Raw genomic sequence first — 21,813 nt, 5'->3', positions numbered from 1 at the left:
AGCAAAGATAATAATTATACCATCATAAGGAGCCACTTGAACTAGGAGTGCCACAAGTCCTCGTCGATACAGAACCTTGCTACTAGTACCTGGAGGGGTGCAAAAATAGAAAGTGTGAGTAGTCAAGGCAAAGATTTCCAAAATCATTTCCATTATCAAAGGTAGTAACCCCTCGCAATAAAACACGTATAGTTTCCAGCAAATCATACTACGTAGAAGTATGAAATCGAAAGTATACTAACAGTAAACCCAGAAGTATACCACTACCCAACATCTCATTAGCAATATAAATAATCATGTACTTAATAGACCATACTAGCACGCATGTCGGAATCACCTATGGTGACCTGTACGACCGTACCCCTATCACTTCAATTAATGCTAGCACATAAGTTGGAGTCACCTCCAGTGACCTGTACAACTTATCCATATCTCATCACATATATCATCAATCATTGCTAGCACATAAGTCGGAATTACCTTTAGTGATCTGTACGACCACATTCATATCTTATGGATCATTGCTAGCACATAAGTCGGAACGACTGCATTCATATCTCATTGATCATTGCTAGCACATAAGTTGGAATCACCTCTAGTGATCTATACGGCACTACGCCTACACACGAATCAGAACCACAATAATGGTCTGTACGACAGGCCTGGTGTAAATGAATACGCTCAAGTGCTACGATCACGTGAAAAATGACCTACGAGTCGGAACCACCTATAGTGGTCTATACAACAAGCCTATGCACCTACCTTGAATTCAAGGTAAGCGTATGGTGCAGGAGGTGAACCTTATGTGAAGGACTGTGCCCTGGCCACGGGTGGAAGCACTAACGCCGGGATGCAGGTTTATAAGCTTTAAATGCATCTATTACAACATGTACGACTCATAAGCAACCTGTACGACAATGTTGGAGTTGCTTACTATTGCAATCTATACGACAATGTCGGAGTTGCTTAAAATATAAATGTAGTCATACCATAACCCCATCAAATCAACTAATACCGTATACTTACATGAACTTACCTGTGTGTCTTGCGTTCACCTTTGCACTTCAGAGCGTTAACAATAATCATGTGCAAGGAATATACATATGAATATGCCATGATGAAATCTAAAATTAAAACATTTCTTAGTATTTCCAATTATATAATACGGCGTAGTAACTATTAATTACCAAAACATAAAGTTAAAACACACAGTTTTCACCAATATCCTTCACATTGCTCAATTCCCCAAACGATGCTATTGTCTCAATTAATTAATCTCATTTATTATATGGCTGCATCTAAAGTCTCGTTAGACTGCCTACGTACCCTAAACATGGATCAAGCCATTCGTAGTTCACAATAATTATTTGTAGGTGACATGCATAACTCAATTTAGAAGCGTTTGTGGAACAATCAATTTTATACATATGATAAAAAGTAAAAGATCTACTCATCTGGAGTCCACGCTATGATTCTCTAGCACGCACATCAAGTCGTCCCGAACGATTGGCGCCTATAACAATTATCGAATCACATCTCATAACTCTTATCAATAGAATACGTAATTCACATAAGGCACATCCTCAAGGATATTCTAAAATAGTTTGAGACTTATTGCCCATAAGTCAACCGTTGATCAAAGATCAACGGTTTGGTCTACAACCCTGTATAACTAATCCGGAAGATCTGCATATCAGATTTCCAATCCGTAACTTCCAAAGATCCAAATTAAGCTTCCAGAATAACATATTAAAGTTTCATTACGATCCAACGGTCAGATCTCTGCTAATTGCCCAAAACCAAGTGACATTTAACGTTTTATTTTATTAACTTACAAATCCAATTTGGAAAGATCCGTGCATCGGATTCCCAATCCATAAGTTCCTACGTTCTTTAAATATTACGTACTACAATGTATCAAGGTTTGGTGATGATCCAACGGTCGGATCGTCGATTCATATAAATACCTATTAACGTATCGTAGAGAATTTAGGTTCCAACGATCAACCTACGTCATTAAAATATCAAAACTGAATTCCTGACATTTATCATAGCCTAAAAATAGCATTGGCGGTCCACTGGCCAAGCACCGTCGCACACGCCTCCATCGGTGGCGGTCGGCCGCCCCGACTCGCCGGAAAATCCAACTATTTCCAAAAATTACCAAATTTCACATAAATGAAGATCTCAATGAGTAGAGCAAGTTTTATACCGGTGGAAAAGTCTAATTTGGCCTGGAAAGGCCCCAATTTCATCAAACCCGCCGGAAAACCCTAGGATTTGGGTGTTCTTGAATCATCCTCAACTCAACTCTGACACTCCAACCAATGATTGGGCATTGTTCTAGGCCTCAAGGGAAGTTTAGTGATGGTTCTAATTGGAAGAAATTACTTCAGAATTGGGAGAATCGACACAAGACCCACCGATGTCACCATCGCCAAATGTCACGGATTTGACCCAATTTCCATTGAATCTTGATAGAAAAATGAAGGGTAAGAGGTATAGTGATGATTGCAAATGAAAATGGGATGAAATTTTCTTGAAAATGGCTCAGAATCGTCGGAATTTCACTGGTTTCGAAACCGGGTTGGGCGCAAGTGAACGGGTCACCGAAAAGGGTTGGGTTGGGTGCTTTGCGCCTCCCTCCTTTCTCTCCTTTCTTTTCTTCTTGATTGGCCACACCTGATCCTAGGGGTGGGCGCGGTGCGGTTTGGTGCGGTTTCGAGTGAAACCACAACCGAAATCGAAACTTTTTGCGGTGCGGTTTTGAAGCCAAAACCGAAATGAAACCAAACCGTTTGGTTCGGTTCGGTGCGGTTTCAAACGGTTTCGGTTTGGTTTTTGAGAAAAAAATGTACAATTTAAAATATACACATATTTATGCATAAGATGGTCTTATTTTTCTTGTATATTAATTAATGAATATGCACCAAAATTGCACCAAAAACAGCAACAACACCAAAAACTGCACCAAATCTGCAGCAAAACAACACCAAGAACTGTACCAAACCTGCAGCAAAAAACTGCACTGAAACTGCAACAAAAAACTGCACAAAACTGCACAAAAAACAGCAGCTAAACAGCACCAAAACTGCACAAAAAACAGCAACTAAACTGCAGCAAAAATTACACCACAACTGCACCAAAACTGCACCAAAAAATTGCACGAAAACGCATCACATAATTCACATCTACTAAAATTCAACTTGAGAAAGAAAGCAAAGCAGCTTTGAATCTCAGCTGCTGAATACTTTGTTCTTCCTCCCCAACTCCTCCATAACTCCCATAAGAGAAATTTTCTGCGACCACTTTCCAGCAGCTGCAAAAAAGATATCAAACTTAAATACGAATTCCAAAAACAAAGCAAGAGAGTGCATTTGGACGTTGGTTTGGGTGCAGAGGCGGTGGAGGGAGGGTGGGTCGGTGGACCAGTGGTGTAGGTGGTGAAGATGGGAATGGATGGTGATGGGTTCGGGTGGGCTCCCCATTTAAGGGTTTGAGTTAGTTTGGTTGGGTTGCTGCCGGCTAAAGCTAGAGCCTTGAGAGGGAAGGTGGGTGTATTGAGAAATAGGACATATCAGATTGGGGAAATTAGGGGTTTTGATGGAGAAGAAGGGGAGGGGGAGAGAAATTGGGTTGAGAAGGGAAGCTGCCATTTCGTGAGGAATGACAGATACAATCCCCCAAAACATGCACCCACTTTCTGCGACCAAACCCCTCTCCTCTTTCCCCAAAATCCCAAAATCACGCCCCCAAATCTCTGCGTCCAACCCCCTCTCCTCTCTCCCCCAAATCACGAGATCAGATCTTCTGCACCTAAACCCCTCTCCTCTCTCCTCTGTCCCCCAAAATCACGCCCCCACCCTTCGGCCCCAAAAACAACAGTGCAACCGGCTGTTTTGGGTGATGCACAACCCACGTATAGACAATGGCAGAAACATAATTAATTCAAAATCAAGTTTATTGAGTTGATTGTAGATGATATTTTTAAGAAACTGTTCAACATTTCATCAAGTGAAAGGGGACAAATAACTAAGAAATTATCTTACCATATTAGCTGGTAAGCAATGACTCAGTGAGGTTGCAAGGCAAGGCAGAGATGAAAGCAAGCAGTGACTCAGTGACTCAGTGAGGTCGCAAGCAGAAGCAGTCGCTCGCAGACAGCCGCAGAAGCAGATGCAGAAGCAGTCGCGACTCGCTCGCAGGCAGGCAGGCAGAAGCAGTCGCTCGCAAGCAGGCAGGAAGAAGCAGATGCAAGCAGGTAGTCAGGTGACCAGGTCGCAAAGGCAGATGCGGAGATGCAAGGAGGCGGCGCAGAAGCAGTCACTGAAAGTGCAAACCCACTCGGTGCAAACCCAGAACCGCAAAACCAAATGTATAAGTATAACCTAGTTGAATGAACTAAATAAAAATAAAAAAGTGCGGTTTCGGTTTCGGTTTCGGTTTCGGTTTCGGTGCGGTTTTGAAAACCCAAAACCGAAACCAAACCGTTTTATGTGCCGCGGTTCGATTTTGAAACCGAAACCATTTCAAAACCGCAAAACCAAACCGTTTGGTGCGGTTTGATTCGATTCGTGTTTCGGTTTCGGTTTTCGGTTTCAAGTGCCCACCCCTACCTGATCCCTTCTAGTTATTCTCTCCCATTTTTCTAATTGGGCGGTGCCCAATCAACTTTCTCTTCCTCTCCTCCGCTTCCCTCCTTTCCCTTTTTTTTTTCTTCTGTTTTTCCTCTTAATTTTCTAACCCCTCAATTAATAAAACATAAGAAATGAATAGAATAATGAATAAAAACCCTTAAAATTTTATAAAATCATAAAATTTGGGACGGGTTGTCACAGTTAATATGTCTTATCTGCACAGAAAGGTTACCCTCTTCCACGCATTACTGGTGGATGCTATAGCCGCTAACACTTTGGCTGCAGGAGGGGAATGGTTAAATGAAACTCTCTCCTATATCTGATAGGTTTAACTAGCCACTACAAAGAAATTGCCATAGATCGAAACTTATTCCCATACTTAGTATCCCCAAGCTTTGATTGCTAATCCATGTGGAAATGCTATTTATTACGAATCATGTGCAAATGCAATCAGGCATTCCATAAGACCCCATTCTCTGATAAAGAACCTTGTTTGCCTAATACAATAATACATATTTAAATTACAATATATACATATATATTATGGCTATTGTATTTTATAATAAGTTTTTCAACAGTTTAGAAAATTAAAATCTTCAAAATAAATTTTTTCTTAACGTGTCAAAACGGATTACCTACGTGTCACCTTCGTGTAAACCTATTAAGGACCTGTTATTAATGGGTTCTTATGGTGACCTGAAAACGACCTTATTAGTTATCGTGTTGACTCGAAACCTGTTATTTTCGTGTCATTTACATATCATGTTAACGGATCATGTGAGAAATCGCCAAGTCTACTTCCACCTCTTTGCTAACACCTAGACTCTAGGCATATTGACTTTCAAAAATAAAGCAAAGACAACTTGGCCTTCACAATACAAAACTAATGTGCCTTTCATACAGACACAAGTAAAACTAAAACATTATAACTGATCATTAATTTATATTTAACATTCTCAACTCGCTTCATACCTTGATATTCTTTCTCTCTCCTCCCTCTGAGTTCTCTATGTTTTCTCCATCGCCCAGCCAGACCGTGCAGCCACCACGCACCACCACCAAATGACTTTGTCGTACAGCCACCACATGTCCATCACCACATCATGCAGCCACCATGACTCGCTTATTGCTTCTTTGTCTCTCGATCTCTCATCCTCTCTTATTCTCCACCTCTGTCAGTCCATGGCGGTGGGAAATCTTTGCACGAAAAATGGTCAATCCTAAACCGTATCGAAAATCCAAAAAAAATTGAGAATCTCGAAATAGATTGGTTCGGGATTCGGGTTATGAGTTTTGATTCGGGATCCCGTCTTGAACCACCCCTAATTGTCATGATTGGGCCGTTGTGTAGTTTCTTTCTTGCCTAATCCTCTATAGTCCATGCTACTTGAGCTCTATACAAGTAACTCTATACGTAGCAAAACTCATCCTTTTGTGCAAACGGAAAGGTCATACATTTCAGTTTGGATGTTGTATACTAAGAGGGACAAGTTAAGAAATATATTATGCACCGATATGTTGTCTTTGCCAAACCATAGCAGGCTTGAATCTTCTTAAACAAAATATATTCTTCAACCAAACTCTCTATGTTCTTGGAAGAGAAAATGTTATTTCTGTATTTCAAATTGTAATTAACTTAATAATAAGCATTAACCTAATTTCGTACGAGGGCGTTTGTTTGCCCTACTAAAGATCATCAGATTGGACAGGACTAAGGGTTAGTCCAGTCTCAAGTTTGTTCCCATTAGGGATTAGATTGGCTTTTTAGCCAAAATGATCCCTGAGATTTGCATAACACATCACTTTGGTCCCTGAGATTGAAAATCAATAGAAATGGTCCCTGAGGGGGTTAGTGAAGTAGTTAGTACGAGCCCCCGCACGATGCCACGGGTTTAAAGACCGTTCAAGGCATCGCGCAGGTTTAAAGACCATTCAAGGTGGTATTATTTTACATGTATAACATGTTTAACACAAAGATGATATTTTTTTATTGTGTTAATTACAAAATATAATACTATATACAGTGTTGTTTACATTTATAACATTTTTATATGCTGCTTTTCATGTTGTAGTAAGTCTTGTGCTATTTTACATCTATATTGTTTGTAAGGTTTTCTCTTCTGAGTCATACTCTGCAAGAGTTTTCAATTGGCTGATACAAATTTTGAAAAATAGAGTTGTTAGTGATTAATTCGAAACAGTAGAACATATGAGAAAACAAATGGGGACAATATAAGTAAAAGCTAAGACACAGTTTATTTGTCATCCTGAAGGTACATAAAATCCTTAATTTCCCTATTTTTCATATGCTCTATCGTATTAAGCAAAGCAGTAACAAAGTTGGATATGCTAATCCCTTCACTAGACTATGATTAAACAGAGGTCCACAATCTCTCCAACAGTGCCTCTACATTGCTACTTGTTTCCTAGGTCCTGAACTAGAAAATCCCTAAACGAGCAAATCCAAATTTTATCATCAAAACCAAAATTATAGTAAAAAAAATAATCATTTTTTCCAAAACCCTTTTAAATGGCTGAAAGAGAGAGAAAATACAATTTAAGTTTGGAAACCTGCATAGGGGTTTTGGAGGAGGAGCAGAGAGGAGGAGAGGTGTGACCACTATGAAGAATCTAGGTCAGTCATCCTGGATTCAGTTTGCAGCATAATTGCTGCTTCTTGCGGTGAATCACCTATCATTGTCTGGCGAGCGAAAACCCTACAAAGACCAAAAATCCCCAAAAATTAGTATATTTCACTCCCTGTAAAACTCCAAAATCAGTAAATTAGAAAAATAAAACTTGATAACGTTATACCTGAAGAAACCCCAAATTTCCATTCAAAGGGAAATTAGTACGATCTCTACAAAAAATAATCAGGAGACAAAAATTCAAATCCCAGAAAAAAGAATCAGCAAATTAATCATATAAATTGTGATTTGGAAGAAAATTTAGGAGGAGGAGGGTAAGATTGAAATGCACTGAGAGGCCAGCCTTGTATTTCTGCAATCCTTGTCCCATTGGCCCTTAACAAACTTCTCTGAGAACCAACTACACACAGAAACGACATCTATTAAACCCTTTCCAAAAAATAAAAAATGAATGTTAGAGGGAGGAGAGAGAGAAATTATTTAAAAGCAATAATTGAAACTAATTTTATGCTAAGAAGACCTGGTGAATCAATTGTGGTAGGCATCTTTGAGATTTGCATAGGGAGAAATGGAGGAGCTGCAAGAGAGTCCGAGAAGATGGACTAAAGACAAGGGAATCAAGACGGTTTTGAGCAAGACGATGTTGAAAGCTCGAGAGATCTATATGCAAATGCAAAAGCGTATTGGAACCTTCGAGAGAAGATTTGGGCTTCCATCCTCCAACACACGTCCACCATCAACAACACGTGTAACCCAGGCAAAAATGAAATTATACAAACAAAGTAGGGGCAATATAGCTATACAATTCTATCATCGCAAGCCACAAATCATTTTTCTATGGATCCCTGGAAAAAATAAATAAATAAATAAAGGTGAATCAAAAATGTATTTGCCCTAAAGTATATTTAGCATTTGCCATATTTTTCCTTCAATCTAGACATTTTAGCAGACGGGCTTTGCTCAAAAGCGAAATTTCTTCCAAGTTTTCAAATTTCACTCTAAATTCTTCAAGAAACATGATAAGATGGTGTTCTCGTAAATATAAATTGTTTATTATATAATACTTATTGACTATTCAATGAACCATCAATATGAGAGAATTTTGTACAAAGATCTGTATATCAATTGCGTTAGCATGCTAAGCATAAATTTTGTGGTCGTGGTATGTTGATGGTCATTTGCATCACAACAAATGGAAGCTCATTATAAGCAGAGATGGTCACCATATATACAACCTGATCCAACCACACTATCAAAAGGAACTAAAGTCTGAAACAATGGTAGGAAAAACGATTATACTTACATAATACACAGCCCAGTGGCAGACCTCATACTTCAATTCTGAATCCAATTTCTTCAATAACTCATAAAGCAGCCTGAGATAATAGCAAATATTAACTTTCAAATTAAATTCAGCAAAAACTGTAGAAACAGAAACAAAGGAGCACTTTATTTAAAAACTGGTGTTTTTCTTTTTTTATAAATGAGAATTACATTGCTATTACAAATTTTACACTAAAAATTTATAGAGGCATTCCCAAGGTTTTGTATGGAGTTTATGATTTATCTAACGATCTAGTCTTCTCAATTTCATTCATGATTCATACAATATTTGTACATGTAACCATTCTTTCTTTCACATCAGAGTAAGTTAAGCTTTTGTTCAGGTAACGTTGTCAGGTGATGTTGTACAATATTTGTTTATTGTTCTTAAACGAATATATTGTACAAAATTGGGTCAATTTTCAGATTTTCACCAACCTAGCAAGTAACAAATATTGTTTTCATCTTACTTATTCTCCCAAAAGAAAGAAAAATAATGTCAAAGATCCAAATACTTCAATTTCAAGAAATTCCCATATCAATTGCAAGAAATGGCTTTGACCTTGTATAATTCTTCAATTTTCAGAAGAAAAAAAAATTCAAAGAATTATGTTAACAAATTCACCTTTTATCATCTAAATCATTGACTAAGTTCAAAACTTGGAACGAAACTAGCACCTTTGACACTTACTGGCTTCAAGGCCAAGTATTTGCATGACCATAAATATGATATTGACACCAGTAACAACGAAAGGATATTTCCAAGCAGCTTGCTTTCCTCCCTACTTTTTCAATAAATACTGGAATTATGTTTTGCAACAACATAAATAAACATATTTAGACAGCCTAACATGGTTGGAACATTAAGTATATATCAGTCGAGCACATTAGCCATAATAACACATGTATTTCAAGCTTCGTAGTTTCTTGTTATGTTGGGAGTATGCGAAACCTATTTCTTGTTGTTCAAACTTTCTAGTTACATATCAATGTTTGAATCTTACCGAAAAAGTCTTCGCAAAGAACAGCAGGTTCTCCAAAGAAATGAATCCGTATTTTCTGCCAAGTAATCCAAACTAAGCAAATAAGAGAATGGACAACAAAAACTAAGCAATAAGATAATGCAATTAAACTGTAATAATTAGATAACTATACTTCAGTTTGAATGGATGAACAGAACCATTGTAATCATTTTGTTTACCTCCATCATTATGTCTATGTATATTAGACTAAATTTCAATAAGGGATATATAATTGAACGGATCAAAAAGTCCAGCACAAATTGGAAGATCAATTATTCACCATACATTGCACAATGTGTATAGAGCAGTACAAATTATAACAACAGAATTTTGATTCATCCATTTCATAACAATCCAAACCTAAAAACCTAAAAACCCAGAAAAGATTAACAATTTACAGATGTTTAAAATGCAAGTGTACAATATAACAAATGGGTTTCTCAATCGAACTCAGATGCTTCAATTTTCCAAAACGGAGAACCAGAAAAATCAGAAAACTCAAACCAGAACATAAGCATAAGAGTGACTACTTTCCTGCAAGACTCTCAAGCATAGAAAGGTTTTTTGTTGACAGAGTGATAAAATTCAATAGTAAACCAAAATCAAAAGGACTAGAGAGTAAAATTTTATTCTCTCTGGCAAAATTGAGAAAGAATCAAATGTACAAATCTAAAAATGTATCCGAGCAGCAAATTTTAGTTGTTAGTTTACTCATGCAAAATTTATAACATCCCAAAGATATGTAAGAACAAATTACCTTGATATGAGGGTGCAAATGATTGTGACATGTTTTTCTGCACTACTTGCCAACCCTACCCATCAACTTCTCAACTATTTATGCCTATTTTCCCACTCCATACTACTTCACTAGCCTGATCAGCTTCCTGAAAATTTAACCATACGAAAATAAAACAAAACCAAACAAAAAAGAGGAAAACCCATTCAATTTTACATATTATTTGATTGCTTCGAAACAAAAAAAGGAAAGAAAATAATGAGTTAAGTGGGACAAATAAAAAGGAATGGAGATTCAACTTTACCAAATGACGTGTCCAGGCGTCCGGGACGAACATGGCAGAAAATCAATAACCCGACAACCCTAAAACCAATCACTAATGATGTCACTTTTCGAAGATGATTAACAAAATAGATTCAATCAGAGGCTAGAAAGATTGAGCGGAACAGAGAGAAAAAAATAATCCCAAACAAAATTCTAGAGAGAGAAGACTTAGGGGTGGTTTGGGAGTGAGGTGGTTAAAAAAAGCACCCATGAAAAAAAGCTGTAAAGGTTTTAGGTGTTTGGTAAACTAAAAAAAATGGCTTATTTTGGAAGCTGTTGTGAGAATAAGCTGAAATCAAAGGAAAAAGTTAAAGCTGTTATTTGCAGCTTTGGAAAACTGGCTTTTTTTCAAAGCACACGGAGCTACAGTGCTCCTTTAATGAAAAGACCCACTATCAAACTGCTTTTTTTTTTTCAAAAGCACTTTTACAAAAAAGTTTACCAAACACTCTGATGATTTATATCACAGCCGCTTATTCTCACAGCACAGCCACTTATTCTCACAGCAGTTTTTTTTCAAAGCACAGCAATACCAAACCAGCCCTTACCCTGCAATCAAAGTTGTCTTGGGTGATCTCACCGAGCTGAACGGGGGTGGTAGAGGCAACATCTCCTCCAACCTCCTGGCCCGCTGATGGTGGTTGTTGGACGAAAAAGTTAACATAGTGAATAAGGTAGCCAAAGAGAGGCTTGTGTATGCCACAATCATCTCTTTCAGTGTTCCTCCAGCTGAGATTTTTGAGAGAGAAAGTGGAATGAGATGGAGAGTGGAATGATAATCTCCCTCCCACCCCAGATGAATCAACACGCGTATATTCTACCTCTTTTCATTCCTAGATGACCCACACGTGTACATCGAGATCCTTCCCTTCTCAAATAGACAAAAACGAAGCACAAGACTTGAGAAGAGCCAAAAGACCAAAGAAAAAATGAAAGGGTAAAAACGAAATCACACTATACAATAAACAGTAACTAAAGAAGCAAACAAGGGGTAAAAAAGGAATTACACTGTAGAAGGAACGGTTTTAGTATGTGTGTGTGTGTGTGTGTGTGTGTGTATAATTTTTCTCAAATGTGTGAGAATGGTATTGCATAGATTGTTGAGTTGTATGTTGAGTTGAAGGTCTTCTGTATGTTGCAAAACCACTTCTTTTTATACAAGTGAATTCTATGATAGTCAAGTCTGCTGAAGTAAAGTTCTATCATAAATGTAACTCCTCAGCACACCTGGATACCCTTGGCACTTATCTCAGCAAACACCTATCATGCCAAGACTTTATTTCTATCCAGATTCGGCTTTTTCGACTTGGACTAGGACTCTGAATCTAGTCTCCTTCTACGCTCATTTCATTTTTTTATATGATCAGTCATAGGTTTTGATTCTGAAAATAATTTGAATCTTACCAAAACTCATTATGGTCCTTCAACAATCCTAACCCAAACAGCATTCGATCGAACAACTATCACAATCTGATCCTTTAACAATCCTAATTTCACTAAGACTCAGTCGAATTGCTGGCATTCTATTTCTGAGCTGAGAATGTTGCATGGACTGAAATTCATTATTGGGTTGAGAGTCACAGCCTTCCATCTTGATTTATTTACTCTCAGCCCATATCTGGATTTCATGTTTTACTGAATTTGATTAACATAGTGAATCTGCAGATAATATTGTTTAACTTTTTATTTTTCTTTGTCAGAACATGTAGGCAGCATGCTCGATATCATATCACATCTTCTAAAGTCAAACCTACTTTTCTATTATTTTTGTATGGTTAATCAGAAGGGTATTTATTCCACTATGATTTTCTGCAATTCTTTAATTTCCAATAGCAGCAATGCGGCCATACAGGAAACAAGGGATCTTTTGTGGTTCTGCATGCTTTAATTCCATATACTTGTTTAATCATAGATTCATAACCAGTTGTGAAAAATAAATAGGCTATAAATAATTGAAAAAAAAAAGAAAAAAAAAAAGATGAACTGAATGGTCCAATCCTTTGGTCCCTAGACAGACGGAGTGTAGTTAACAAAATAAAAGTCGTACCCAGTGCACAAGGTTCCCGCTTTACGCAGGGTCTGGGAGAGGTGAATGTCGGCTAGCCTTACCCCCATTTATGGAGAGGCTGCTCCCAAGTCTCGAACCCGAGACCTACCGCTTATGGGCGAAGGTACTTGCCATAAGTTATTTTACATATTTGCAAATAGCCAACCCCAAAAGTAGAGAAAAAGAAATGAGATACCAGTTAATTGTAACAAATGGAAAATCAAACGAGGAACAATGTATTTAATTATACATGTTTTAACAATGCAATTCTCATTGTTTTGGACTCTAATTTGAGGAAGAACTTACTCAAACAACTTCTAATTAGCCCTTTTGGTTTTAATCAAAAGTTTCCCATTTTGTTGTAACTACAACTGAATCAAAATTCTTCTCTTGTTGCGGCTGCATCACTGGATTTTTTTCGTACTGCAATTTGATTTTATCCCCATTGCTGCTAGATTTGGAGTTCTGATGCTTTAACATGTCCAGAATTTCTATTTACTTCTGAACTCTTGTCACCTTCAACTTTGTAAACCAACAATTAGAATAATACAAATAATGTGCAAGTAGAATACATTTTAAAGATGTTGAAATTTATAATACATGCACTCTTCTCTGCAATTTTAGATCTCTGTCGGCAACAATTCCATCGTTTAATCAACTCCATCATCAGAAGCTCAGTCCATTTCTCCACATCTGTCTCGGAAACTTTCCCACCTGTAGAAGCTGTTGTTTCCAAAGATGTGACCTATTTACAACAAAAAAGATATTAATAAAAACAATTCAGTAGATAGCGGTTAGGCCAGTTCGTCGCTGCACGCTTGCGCCCAAGTTCGAGTTCTTTTCCCCGCAAATATGATTCAATTTCATTACCTGGCCTACAAGCTTGTCCACTTCCAAGTTGATTTCGGCTGAGGATTTATAAGATTTCTCTGCATTTGAATTTCTGAGCTAGGCACCTTTTGTCTCTGCCCAAAATGTCTTCCACCAGCACAATCCTTGATCCTTGTTTAACTCTTGCCACATACTCTTTGGAGTCCCTCTCTTTCTTTTTGTATATTAGCTTCTGATCCAGATGGTGCAATTTCGTTGGCTCTGCCAACATTTTCTTCAACTCCCCTGCAAATTCAAAACCAAATTCAATTAAACAAAACAATTCCAAAACAAAAGCTTATGGATTCGAAATTTCAAAGTAGTACCAAAGCTTGCTTGGGAGCTGATTAGAATTTCGTGGTACGAAGAGCCATAATGGACGCTAATTTTGATTGTGGGGATTGAAATAGAACTGGGATTCGTCTCAACGGTTCGCTTTTGCACCAGCATTCCCCCCGGCCTGATTTCCAAGCCTGCACTATCGAGGCATCCACTGCCATCGTCATAAGAGCGCTTGCTTTCCGAAGAAAGCATTTTCATGCGATGTTCTTTGCTTGGATTCAAAGTAACCCATCGTGGAATCAAAGAAACCCCAATGGTGAAAGAATTGGGAAGAAATGGTGCAAAACAAAAACAACAATTACAAGTAATATTTATAGCCTTTTTCTATTAACGACAATAGCAAAAGTAAACAGAGGATTAGACGAGCAGAACTATAAACTAAGTGAGACAGATGACGGAAAAGTGACCAAAACTTTGTCAAGAGTGAGAGATCTAATCAAAGCAATAGAGAAACAATGGAAATTGGTAAATAAAAAGGAGAGAACTAATGGCCAGCAGAGAAAGAAGGTGAAGTGAGTGAAGGGAATAAAATTTTTATACAAAAAATGGAAAAGAGGGGGTAAAGGGAAAAATCCACATCAGTTTACGTGAACGTAAGGAGAAGGACAAAAAATAGAGAGAACCATTTGGATTTTTACGTGCAGAATTCAGATCTTTTAACTCTTTTTTTTTCTTCTTGTTCAAGACTGTCGTGTGTGTTCATGCAAACTCAAATCCAACACCAAAACAAAAGAAATTAAAGCAGGAAAAGATTATACAACGAGATATATGTTTCTGTCCCCATATCAACGGGTAGACAACTGCATTGGTGTTCGTAATGAAAATACAACGCTATGTGGAGAGAAACCATGTCGTTACAACTTTTTTTTTTAACAAATAATATTATTTATTCTAAAAGAAGGGGAGTGAGACTCAGCCTCATAATTAGTTTGCAATAATGTGGTTCAAACTCGTTTTTAACGAGAATAAAACCTAAAATCTTTCATTTATAAATAAAAAAAATATCACTAAACTGTAGTACTAAATAAAATCATATTGTTACATTATTAATACAAAACGACACAATAATAATGAATTTGTACTATAAAAGTTGTTCTCCCCTGTACATAATTGAAAAGGAAAGCCAACGTAGAATTAAAAAGCGGAACATGCAAGGCCAACTAAGCAGAAAGAAAATCCCAGCCAGTTGGCACCCATCTGGTTGCGTAAATGTGGTCGTTCTGAGGGACATTACTGTCTTGTCAAAAGAAAATAATTGGTATTTATTTATGAAGCTAAAAATTATTTTATTTTAGAGAAATACTAAGCTGACTCTAAAAACAGAACTTTACATGAATTCTCTGTCATCTCATATTTTAACGTTAATTTTCGTGCTATTATTATAAAGTATTGTGCCAAAATCATGAGACAATAAAAAGTTCATGAAGAATTTCATATTTAACATAATCTTCTTAACATTTCTCTACATTTTATAAAAGGTGCGACGCACTTTTTCATGTTTGAAGTAAAGCTTAATTAAATTAATAATCCACGTGACAGAGAGAGTAGTCAAAAGATAAACTCTCTCATTTTTGCACACCAAAGCGGTCTCTGCAATCTCATTGGTTAAAACATCAATTCAAGTTTATCAAAATAAATACGAACATTTTTTTATTGGTCGATGCCTTTAACCAGACTTCAATTATACTATATTTTTACGATTAAATCTTTGATCATTGGGTCTTTAATTAAGGCTTTGACGCTGAAATGCTCGACTCTAAAACCGACATTGGTGCATCAAGCAATTATGAATCAAACCTAATTCCTCCAACATTGTCCCTCAAGTTTAATTTAAAAGATGTTCGTGTCGGTTCAACTGTAAAATTGGCACCAACAATCTTATTTTCCAACACTGCTCTAAAAATCTTCTTCTAGCACCGTCTAAGCCTTGCCTAAGTGCTAGGCAACTAGCCACCGTCCCGATTAGTCCCTAAGCGTTTGAAAGTTAAGAAAGTGCACTTAGACCAGCTTAAGAATCTGCCTAGTTCCCCTAGGCACCTACCTAACCCACCTAAACCCACTTAGGCACCCGCTAGGTTTCAACTCTCACTTAGACAGAATATTGATAGCTTTCATTTTACATTTTATGTTTTCAATACTTAAATAAACACTCATTATATACTTGTTACCATGTTTTGAATATGTTCTAATACTTTATATTGTCATTTTATTTTGCAATTTATATAAACAATTATGTGTTTTTATAAATGGGAATGTATTTATTTAATATTTAATAAATTTACTTAAATTAGCCTAGTCTGCCTATCCACCTGGGCGCTAGGCCCAAACTCACCGTCCGACTAGCACCTAACGTGTTTTAGCACCTTGTTTTCCAATAACATCTGTTTGGACAGCAAAATAATTGCTATTCCTAAGCTACTACAATTGCCTTCCGGATCGTTGTTCGCGTGATTTCGCTTATTGAGGTTGACGCTACAAAAGATGAAACAGATGCTCTACTCAAATAAACATTGATTCGGAAGTTATCATGATCAACATTTTCGGTAGAACAGATGTTACAACCATTGTGAAACAAGGTGAAGTAAACTTAGAAAAGAAGTGCCTTCTTATCTCATTGCAGCAGACGACCTCACTCTTCCTTCCGGGGCTTTGATTTCGCAGGCCTTGGAGGTTTTATTACGTAACTCAGTAGGATCAATGCTACGGGAAGAAAGGTTCCGATGAAATGCACGCTTCCATACGAGGCCAGTGTTTCACGAAGGCTTAATACCTGTACCATTTGAGACGGATGCATGAGAAAATTTAAAGCATCAGAGGGTGGTATGTGTTCATGTACATGCGTGTGTCGTGGTCATGGTATGTTTGGATGACGTCCTCATATGCATGCGTGTCTTAATCGCACGTGTTCATGTACATGTGTGTGTCTAAAATGGCATGTGTATGTGCGAGAGACAGCGAGAGCAAGGACTAACAATGAAACCAACACAGGAGTAGTTCAGAACCAAGACGGTGTAAGCAAAGTTGATGAACACCAATATCTTCTTAACAACATCCATAGTTGGAGGTACAGCTTGCTGCCATCGGTAAATCACTGCTTGCGGAACAGGTAGAAAACGATACAGATTAATTATCTTAAAAAAGGAATAATTAGTATATGCTTGCTTATTAAAGCACAGATAGTAATTTAAGGAAACAAAGAAATAAATAGTGAATTAGAAGCGGAGAGACCAATACCTCTTGATCCAGCAATCATCAACGCTGACTGAACAAAGAATATGATGTAGCCAGGATAGAGGCCCTGCAGTTCAGAAAATAACCAATATGATACAGAAAATTCAAGTTTGAACCGTGCGAAAAATCAAACATATTCCGGAGATAAGAGAGCACAAGGCTATGAAACAAAAGTAAGCCAACTAGTTAATGTAAGAGAAACTTAATGGGTCCAAGCACAAATTTTTGGAACTTGGCTTGACAACACTGCATGGTGAATGATCAGAAATTATGACGTTAACATTGCAAGTACATGAAACTATAAGGTCTGCACAATGAACTACCCTCCCACCCAAAATAAATATCATTTCACTTTAGCAATTTGAACATAAATGGGCACCAGACATTGGCACAACTAACGTACAATATAGACTGCCATATTTTTTTGTTGAAGAAATTGCCATCAATCATTAGAATGGTATAACTCCTAGGTGTTCTAGAAAACTATAGAAACGCATGTAATAACACAAGAAGCATAATTATGTTTAAAATAACACGTCACGGAAATCTATTCAGAGCCAAAAGTGGTGACATGAAACACAAAACTGGAGGGCATCTTGTTACCCCATCCCCACCCTACCAAATTCTACTCTACCCAGCCATCTATTTTCACCTAGTATTTGTTAAAGGCACAAAACCTACACACAAGATTTTAACGTAAAATGCATTGAACCATGTAGGTTATATAAACATTGAATTTCCCACACAATTTATTACATTGCAAAACTAAGAATTAAAAAGTGTACTGAATACTCTACTAGAGGAACAGTAAATCATCCTTTCGGTGCCTTAAAACAATCAGTCCCAGCATCCTTATTAGGGAACAGAACACTACAAAGTAACAAAGTTCACACATAAGTTACACGAGGAAACTGTTTATTTTTTATTTTTCTCATTTTTTAAATTATAAAAATGGAAAGAAATCCACTCTGTAGAATGAATGCATTGCAGCAGAGCTATTGTTTGAAGAAACAAAATCTAAAATGGACACAAAATCAGCAAATGACAAAAATACACATTCAGGATGAGGGTAAAACAGTTTATACTCACATGCCAAACAGCACTGACAGTCTGTGTAGCCAGCAACTGGAAGAAACCAGGCTTCTTTCCAGGTTTAACAAGCCTATCATAAACATCTACAGAAGGATAATATGTTAGTTAATTAAACAAAATATGCGCTTTCTTGCTCACAGCTGAAAGTAGAAAATATCTCAGCAATGAAATACAACAGGAAGAAAACTGAAGAAACTATTGACCAGATACCAAACTATATGATCAATTATTCATATAGTTCTTTGAATATAGAAAGCTTCAACAGAATCCAACTCAGTCCTAACTAGGATTCATAGTTTGGATATGCAAAAATAGTTTCCTGGGAAAAAGTTGGGATTTTATGTTACTGACAAAAAAGAAAACTTAGGAAGCAAAAGAGATGCTCACAATGGCGAAGCCAGGTGCTGACTTGTATGTTCCAAACAAGTGGTAACTGAACTGAACTCTTTGCAAACTCAACGCCTATAATATCAACATTTTTTGCACGATCCCATCGAGGTTTTGGTGGTGAGGACTCTGTCCAGCCACTGAAACCGAGGCCAGAAAGAATGATAGAAGCCTCTGATATTGACCAAATGAAATAATATTTCCACCTTGCTGTGAATCCAGACATATACTGGTAGCTCAGTCGTTTCCAAAACCCCCATTCTTGGTATATGGCCTCAGTAAATCTTGACAAGGGAAATTTGGGTACCAAATATAAATACAAGGCCATACAGAATGCAGCTTGGAGAAGAGCTCGAATTGTTGCTCCATAGGGTGATGGAGACGGTCCTTTCTCTGAGTGGCTCCATATCTGAAAATGATAATTAATAAAAGCCAACGTATGAGAAAAGATCAATTCAAGAAAACAGAACTGAGAAGAAGATTAGACACTTGGTACATAATAAGCATACCCCTTTTCCTTCTGTCCAGTCAAGATAATCCTTTATTTCATAAACTGGACCAGCAAAGTGACTACCACAGCAGAGGCAGTAGCCAAAGTACTCGATCAAGGAGGGTAACTTAATCAACCGGTTTTTCTTCTGAGACTCACGCAGACCTTCCTCTTTCAAAACCCCATCATTGTAATTGATTGCACACGAGATGACCTTCAGTGTTAACACCATTAAGGCCCCTAAGTATGAGAAGGAAGTTCAAACTTAGCTAATGCACATAAAAAGTAAAAGTGCTTAGACAGATATGGCCATTCAAAATGTCAACTATATACATTTTTAGTCGTGTTAAGAATTCATTAGAAGAGTCCATGAATTCTAGTAAAAAAATAAAAAAGAAACGGAAGTCATCAATGACCAAAAACAGAACCCGCCATTTTCTTACAGGAGAACGACACTCGTTGCAACCTGGTAAAGAGCAGAAAATTAAGGAGGAAACGCAAGCTGGCTAGAAAGGCTGATATTGTGCTTACCAGTTGCATCAATTCCTCCTTCCTTCCATGCGTCCCCACTCATGTAAAATACATGGCTACACATAGAGACACATGTTTACACATGATCAAGAATTATCAAATAAGACCTTTAATAAATCCCTAGATACATAAATATTAAAATTATCGCATATAGATAGTGTTATCCGTTCAATACTGTTTAGGATTATTGAAACAATGTTAGCATCAACAAAGAGCACAAAGATCCCTATACAATTCACATACTGTTAATGGTGTCATCATGGTTTCTTGCAAACATCATAAGTGATTGAAAGTTGAAACATTAAAAATGCATTTTAAAGTTCAAAGACATCATTTTGGGACAAATCAAATCAGTAAAACTTAAAATGTAACGCTCTTCACTGATTGCGCATAAAGAATCAGAATTTTCATGAAATTAACAGGTTTTATACATGCGTCCCGAGTTAGAAACTTTCGCCTCACCTAAATTATTGTAATCATTGCGAACTCTCCCCCTCCCCTAATAATAATACAATTTTTTAATTAAAAAAAAAAAGATTACAACCAAAAATAACACGAATTAATTGGATTTCATGACAGTTACACAAGCATTGTCAAATTTAATCATCCATAATTAAAAAAAAAAATTAATAACACTACAAATCATAACATAACCATACCAATCTACCAACATGAACTATCCAATAACAATCTTTGAAAAATCAATAAAAACCCGAATAAATTACAAAATCAGCGACACAAAATAATACTATCCACCAAATTATTCTCACAAAACTCGATTAACAAACTCACAAATAAGGAATCAAATTCTTCAAAATTACGAATCGGAATCAAATATTAGTCTTCGTGTTTTGGAAACGTACCAGCCGATGAGGTAGCCGAAGCCCAGTACGAAGGTAATGATTCCGCAATGGTTTCGGGCGAAGACCATGGAAGCATAGCCGAGGAGCATTGGGACTAAGAAATGGAGGTTGGAAGAGAATCCGAAGGAGAGGTAAGAGAGGAGAGCGCCGGAAGCGGCGGCGTAGAGGTGCTTGGCGGGTGGACTGGGGACGAGTCGCCAGATGAAACTGACGGGGATGGTGGCGACGAAGCAGAGGAGGAAACGGAGCACCGAGACCGAAACGCCGATCCCGGCGGCCATGGATTCCATCTCCAGGGCCATGGCTTGTAGTATCAATCTGCAAATCGAATTGAGAAACCTGTCCTGACTTTTATATACGGAAAATTAGAAGGAGAACAAAATCCATTTTTCAGTTTGGACTTGCTGAGTGAATGACCGATATGCCCCTCGGCGGACTTTTTACTGTTTGCGTGGGAGTCAGTGTTTCACACGATTTGGATTTGGTGATGAAAGCTGCGGGGGAGAACGCTGGTTGGTTGTCTGTTGGAGCTGAAATGACGATAGTGTCCTTGTACGGTGTCTTTTCCTATTCCGTAACTTCTTGAAGTCATCGAAAGCATTTATTCACGGCTGGCATTTTCTGGTTGATGGATTTTGAGTCTCTCCATAATATGGGTGCATTTATACGGGTTAAAATCATTACTTTTAATCGAATATGCTTTTAAAAAATATATTTTTGGAAAAAATATTTTTGGATATCAAAAGCACTTACAGTACTTTACGCAAGAAGCATCAATTATGTGCTTCTTTAAGGAAGCACTTTAAGTGCTTTTTAAGGATTTACTTGCATTTTTACTAAGGATTGGTCCTAAAAATATTTCTACAATAAACGTTTTCAATCATTTTAAAAGCACATCAGAATGAGCTTTAAATCAATGTAATATATTTTGAGTTCCTACATATAATATATGTGCATTTTATGCGCATTTATTTTATGCGCATTTAATAATATCGGTGCACTTTTTTTCTCATTTCACAAATCAAAAAGGTTTCAAATGGAAAAATCCCAATCTGTTTTTCACTTCTCTTACAGGTTTTTTTGGCTGTATGTTCAAGTTAAAATGCCTCTCGCTTGTTTCTCTGAAATCAGCAGGAAAATTTAAAGGGAATAAATCTCATTGAAGTCATCGAAAGCATTTATCAATGTCTGGCATATTCTTGTTGAATGGATTTCTAGAGAATTAAGGGCCGGTCCAAAGATTTTTGAGGTCCGGGGCGACGTAAAAAAA

The 21,813-nt window shown here is 37.2% G+C and overlaps 1 protein-coding gene, 1 long non-coding RNA gene and 1 pseudogene across 2 annotated transcripts; all 3 read right to left on the bottom strand.

Moving 5' to 3' along the window:
* Nucleotides 1-6,850: 6,850 nt before the first annotated feature.
* LOC126617628 (uncharacterized) lies at nucleotides 6,851-8,268 on the bottom strand. Its single transcript, XR_007621444.1, has 4 exons — nucleotides 7,806-8,268; nucleotides 7,617-7,685; nucleotides 7,452-7,497; nucleotides 6,851-7,354 (listed from the first exon to the last, which is right to left on the bottom strand). It is a non-coding gene; the product is annotated as an uncharacterized LOC126617628 (long non-coding RNA).
* Nucleotides 8,269-12,940: 4,672 nt separating this feature from the next.
* Nucleotides 12,941-16,279, bottom strand: LOC126617627 (BAG family molecular chaperone regulator 1-like; annotated as a pseudogene).
* A 150-nt stretch (nucleotides 16,280-16,429) lies between these two features.
* On the bottom strand, nucleotides 16,430-20,899 carry LOC126617624 (lysophospholipid acyltransferase 1-like). Its single transcript, XM_050285645.1, has 8 exons — nucleotides 20,544-20,899; nucleotides 19,681-19,736; nucleotides 19,169-19,389; nucleotides 18,660-19,068; nucleotides 18,270-18,355; nucleotides 17,184-17,247; nucleotides 16,922-17,040; nucleotides 16,430-16,719 (listed from the first exon to the last, which is right to left on the bottom strand). The coding sequence occupies exons 1-8, from the start codon at nucleotides 20,843-20,845 to the stop codon at nucleotides 16,579-16,581; spliced, it is 1,398 nt and encodes a 465-aa protein (XP_050141602.1). The 5' UTR covers nucleotides 20,846-20,899; the 3' UTR covers nucleotides 16,430-16,578.
* Between the last annotated feature and the right edge of the window lie 914 nt (nucleotides 20,900-21,813).

Source organism: Malus sylvestris, chromosome 4 (genome assembly GCF_916048215.2).
Source record: "Malus sylvestris chromosome 4, drMalSylv7.2, whole genome shotgun sequence".
NCBI lineage: Eukaryota > Viridiplantae > Streptophyta > Magnoliopsida > Rosales > Rosaceae > Malus > Malus sylvestris.
The sequence above is the reverse complement of the archived record's forward strand: the minus strand, read 5'-3'. Positions and strand labels throughout refer to the sequence as shown.

Bases quoted from the DNA above. Each gene is read 5' to 3' on its own strand.
- LOC126617624 (XM_050285645.1), bottom strand. From the start codon at position 20,845: ATGGCCCTGGAGATGGAATCCATGGCCGCCGGGATCGGCGTTTCGGTC. The intron at 17,248-18,269 runs GTGAGTATAAAC...TCTGAACTGCAG, and splicing joins CTGTCAGTGCTGTTTGGCAT to GGCCTCTATCCTGGCTACAT. The intron at 16,720-16,921 runs GTTAGTCCTTGC...CAAATGGTACAG, and splicing joins ACTCCTGTGTTGGTTTCATT to GTATTAAGCCTTCGTGAAAC.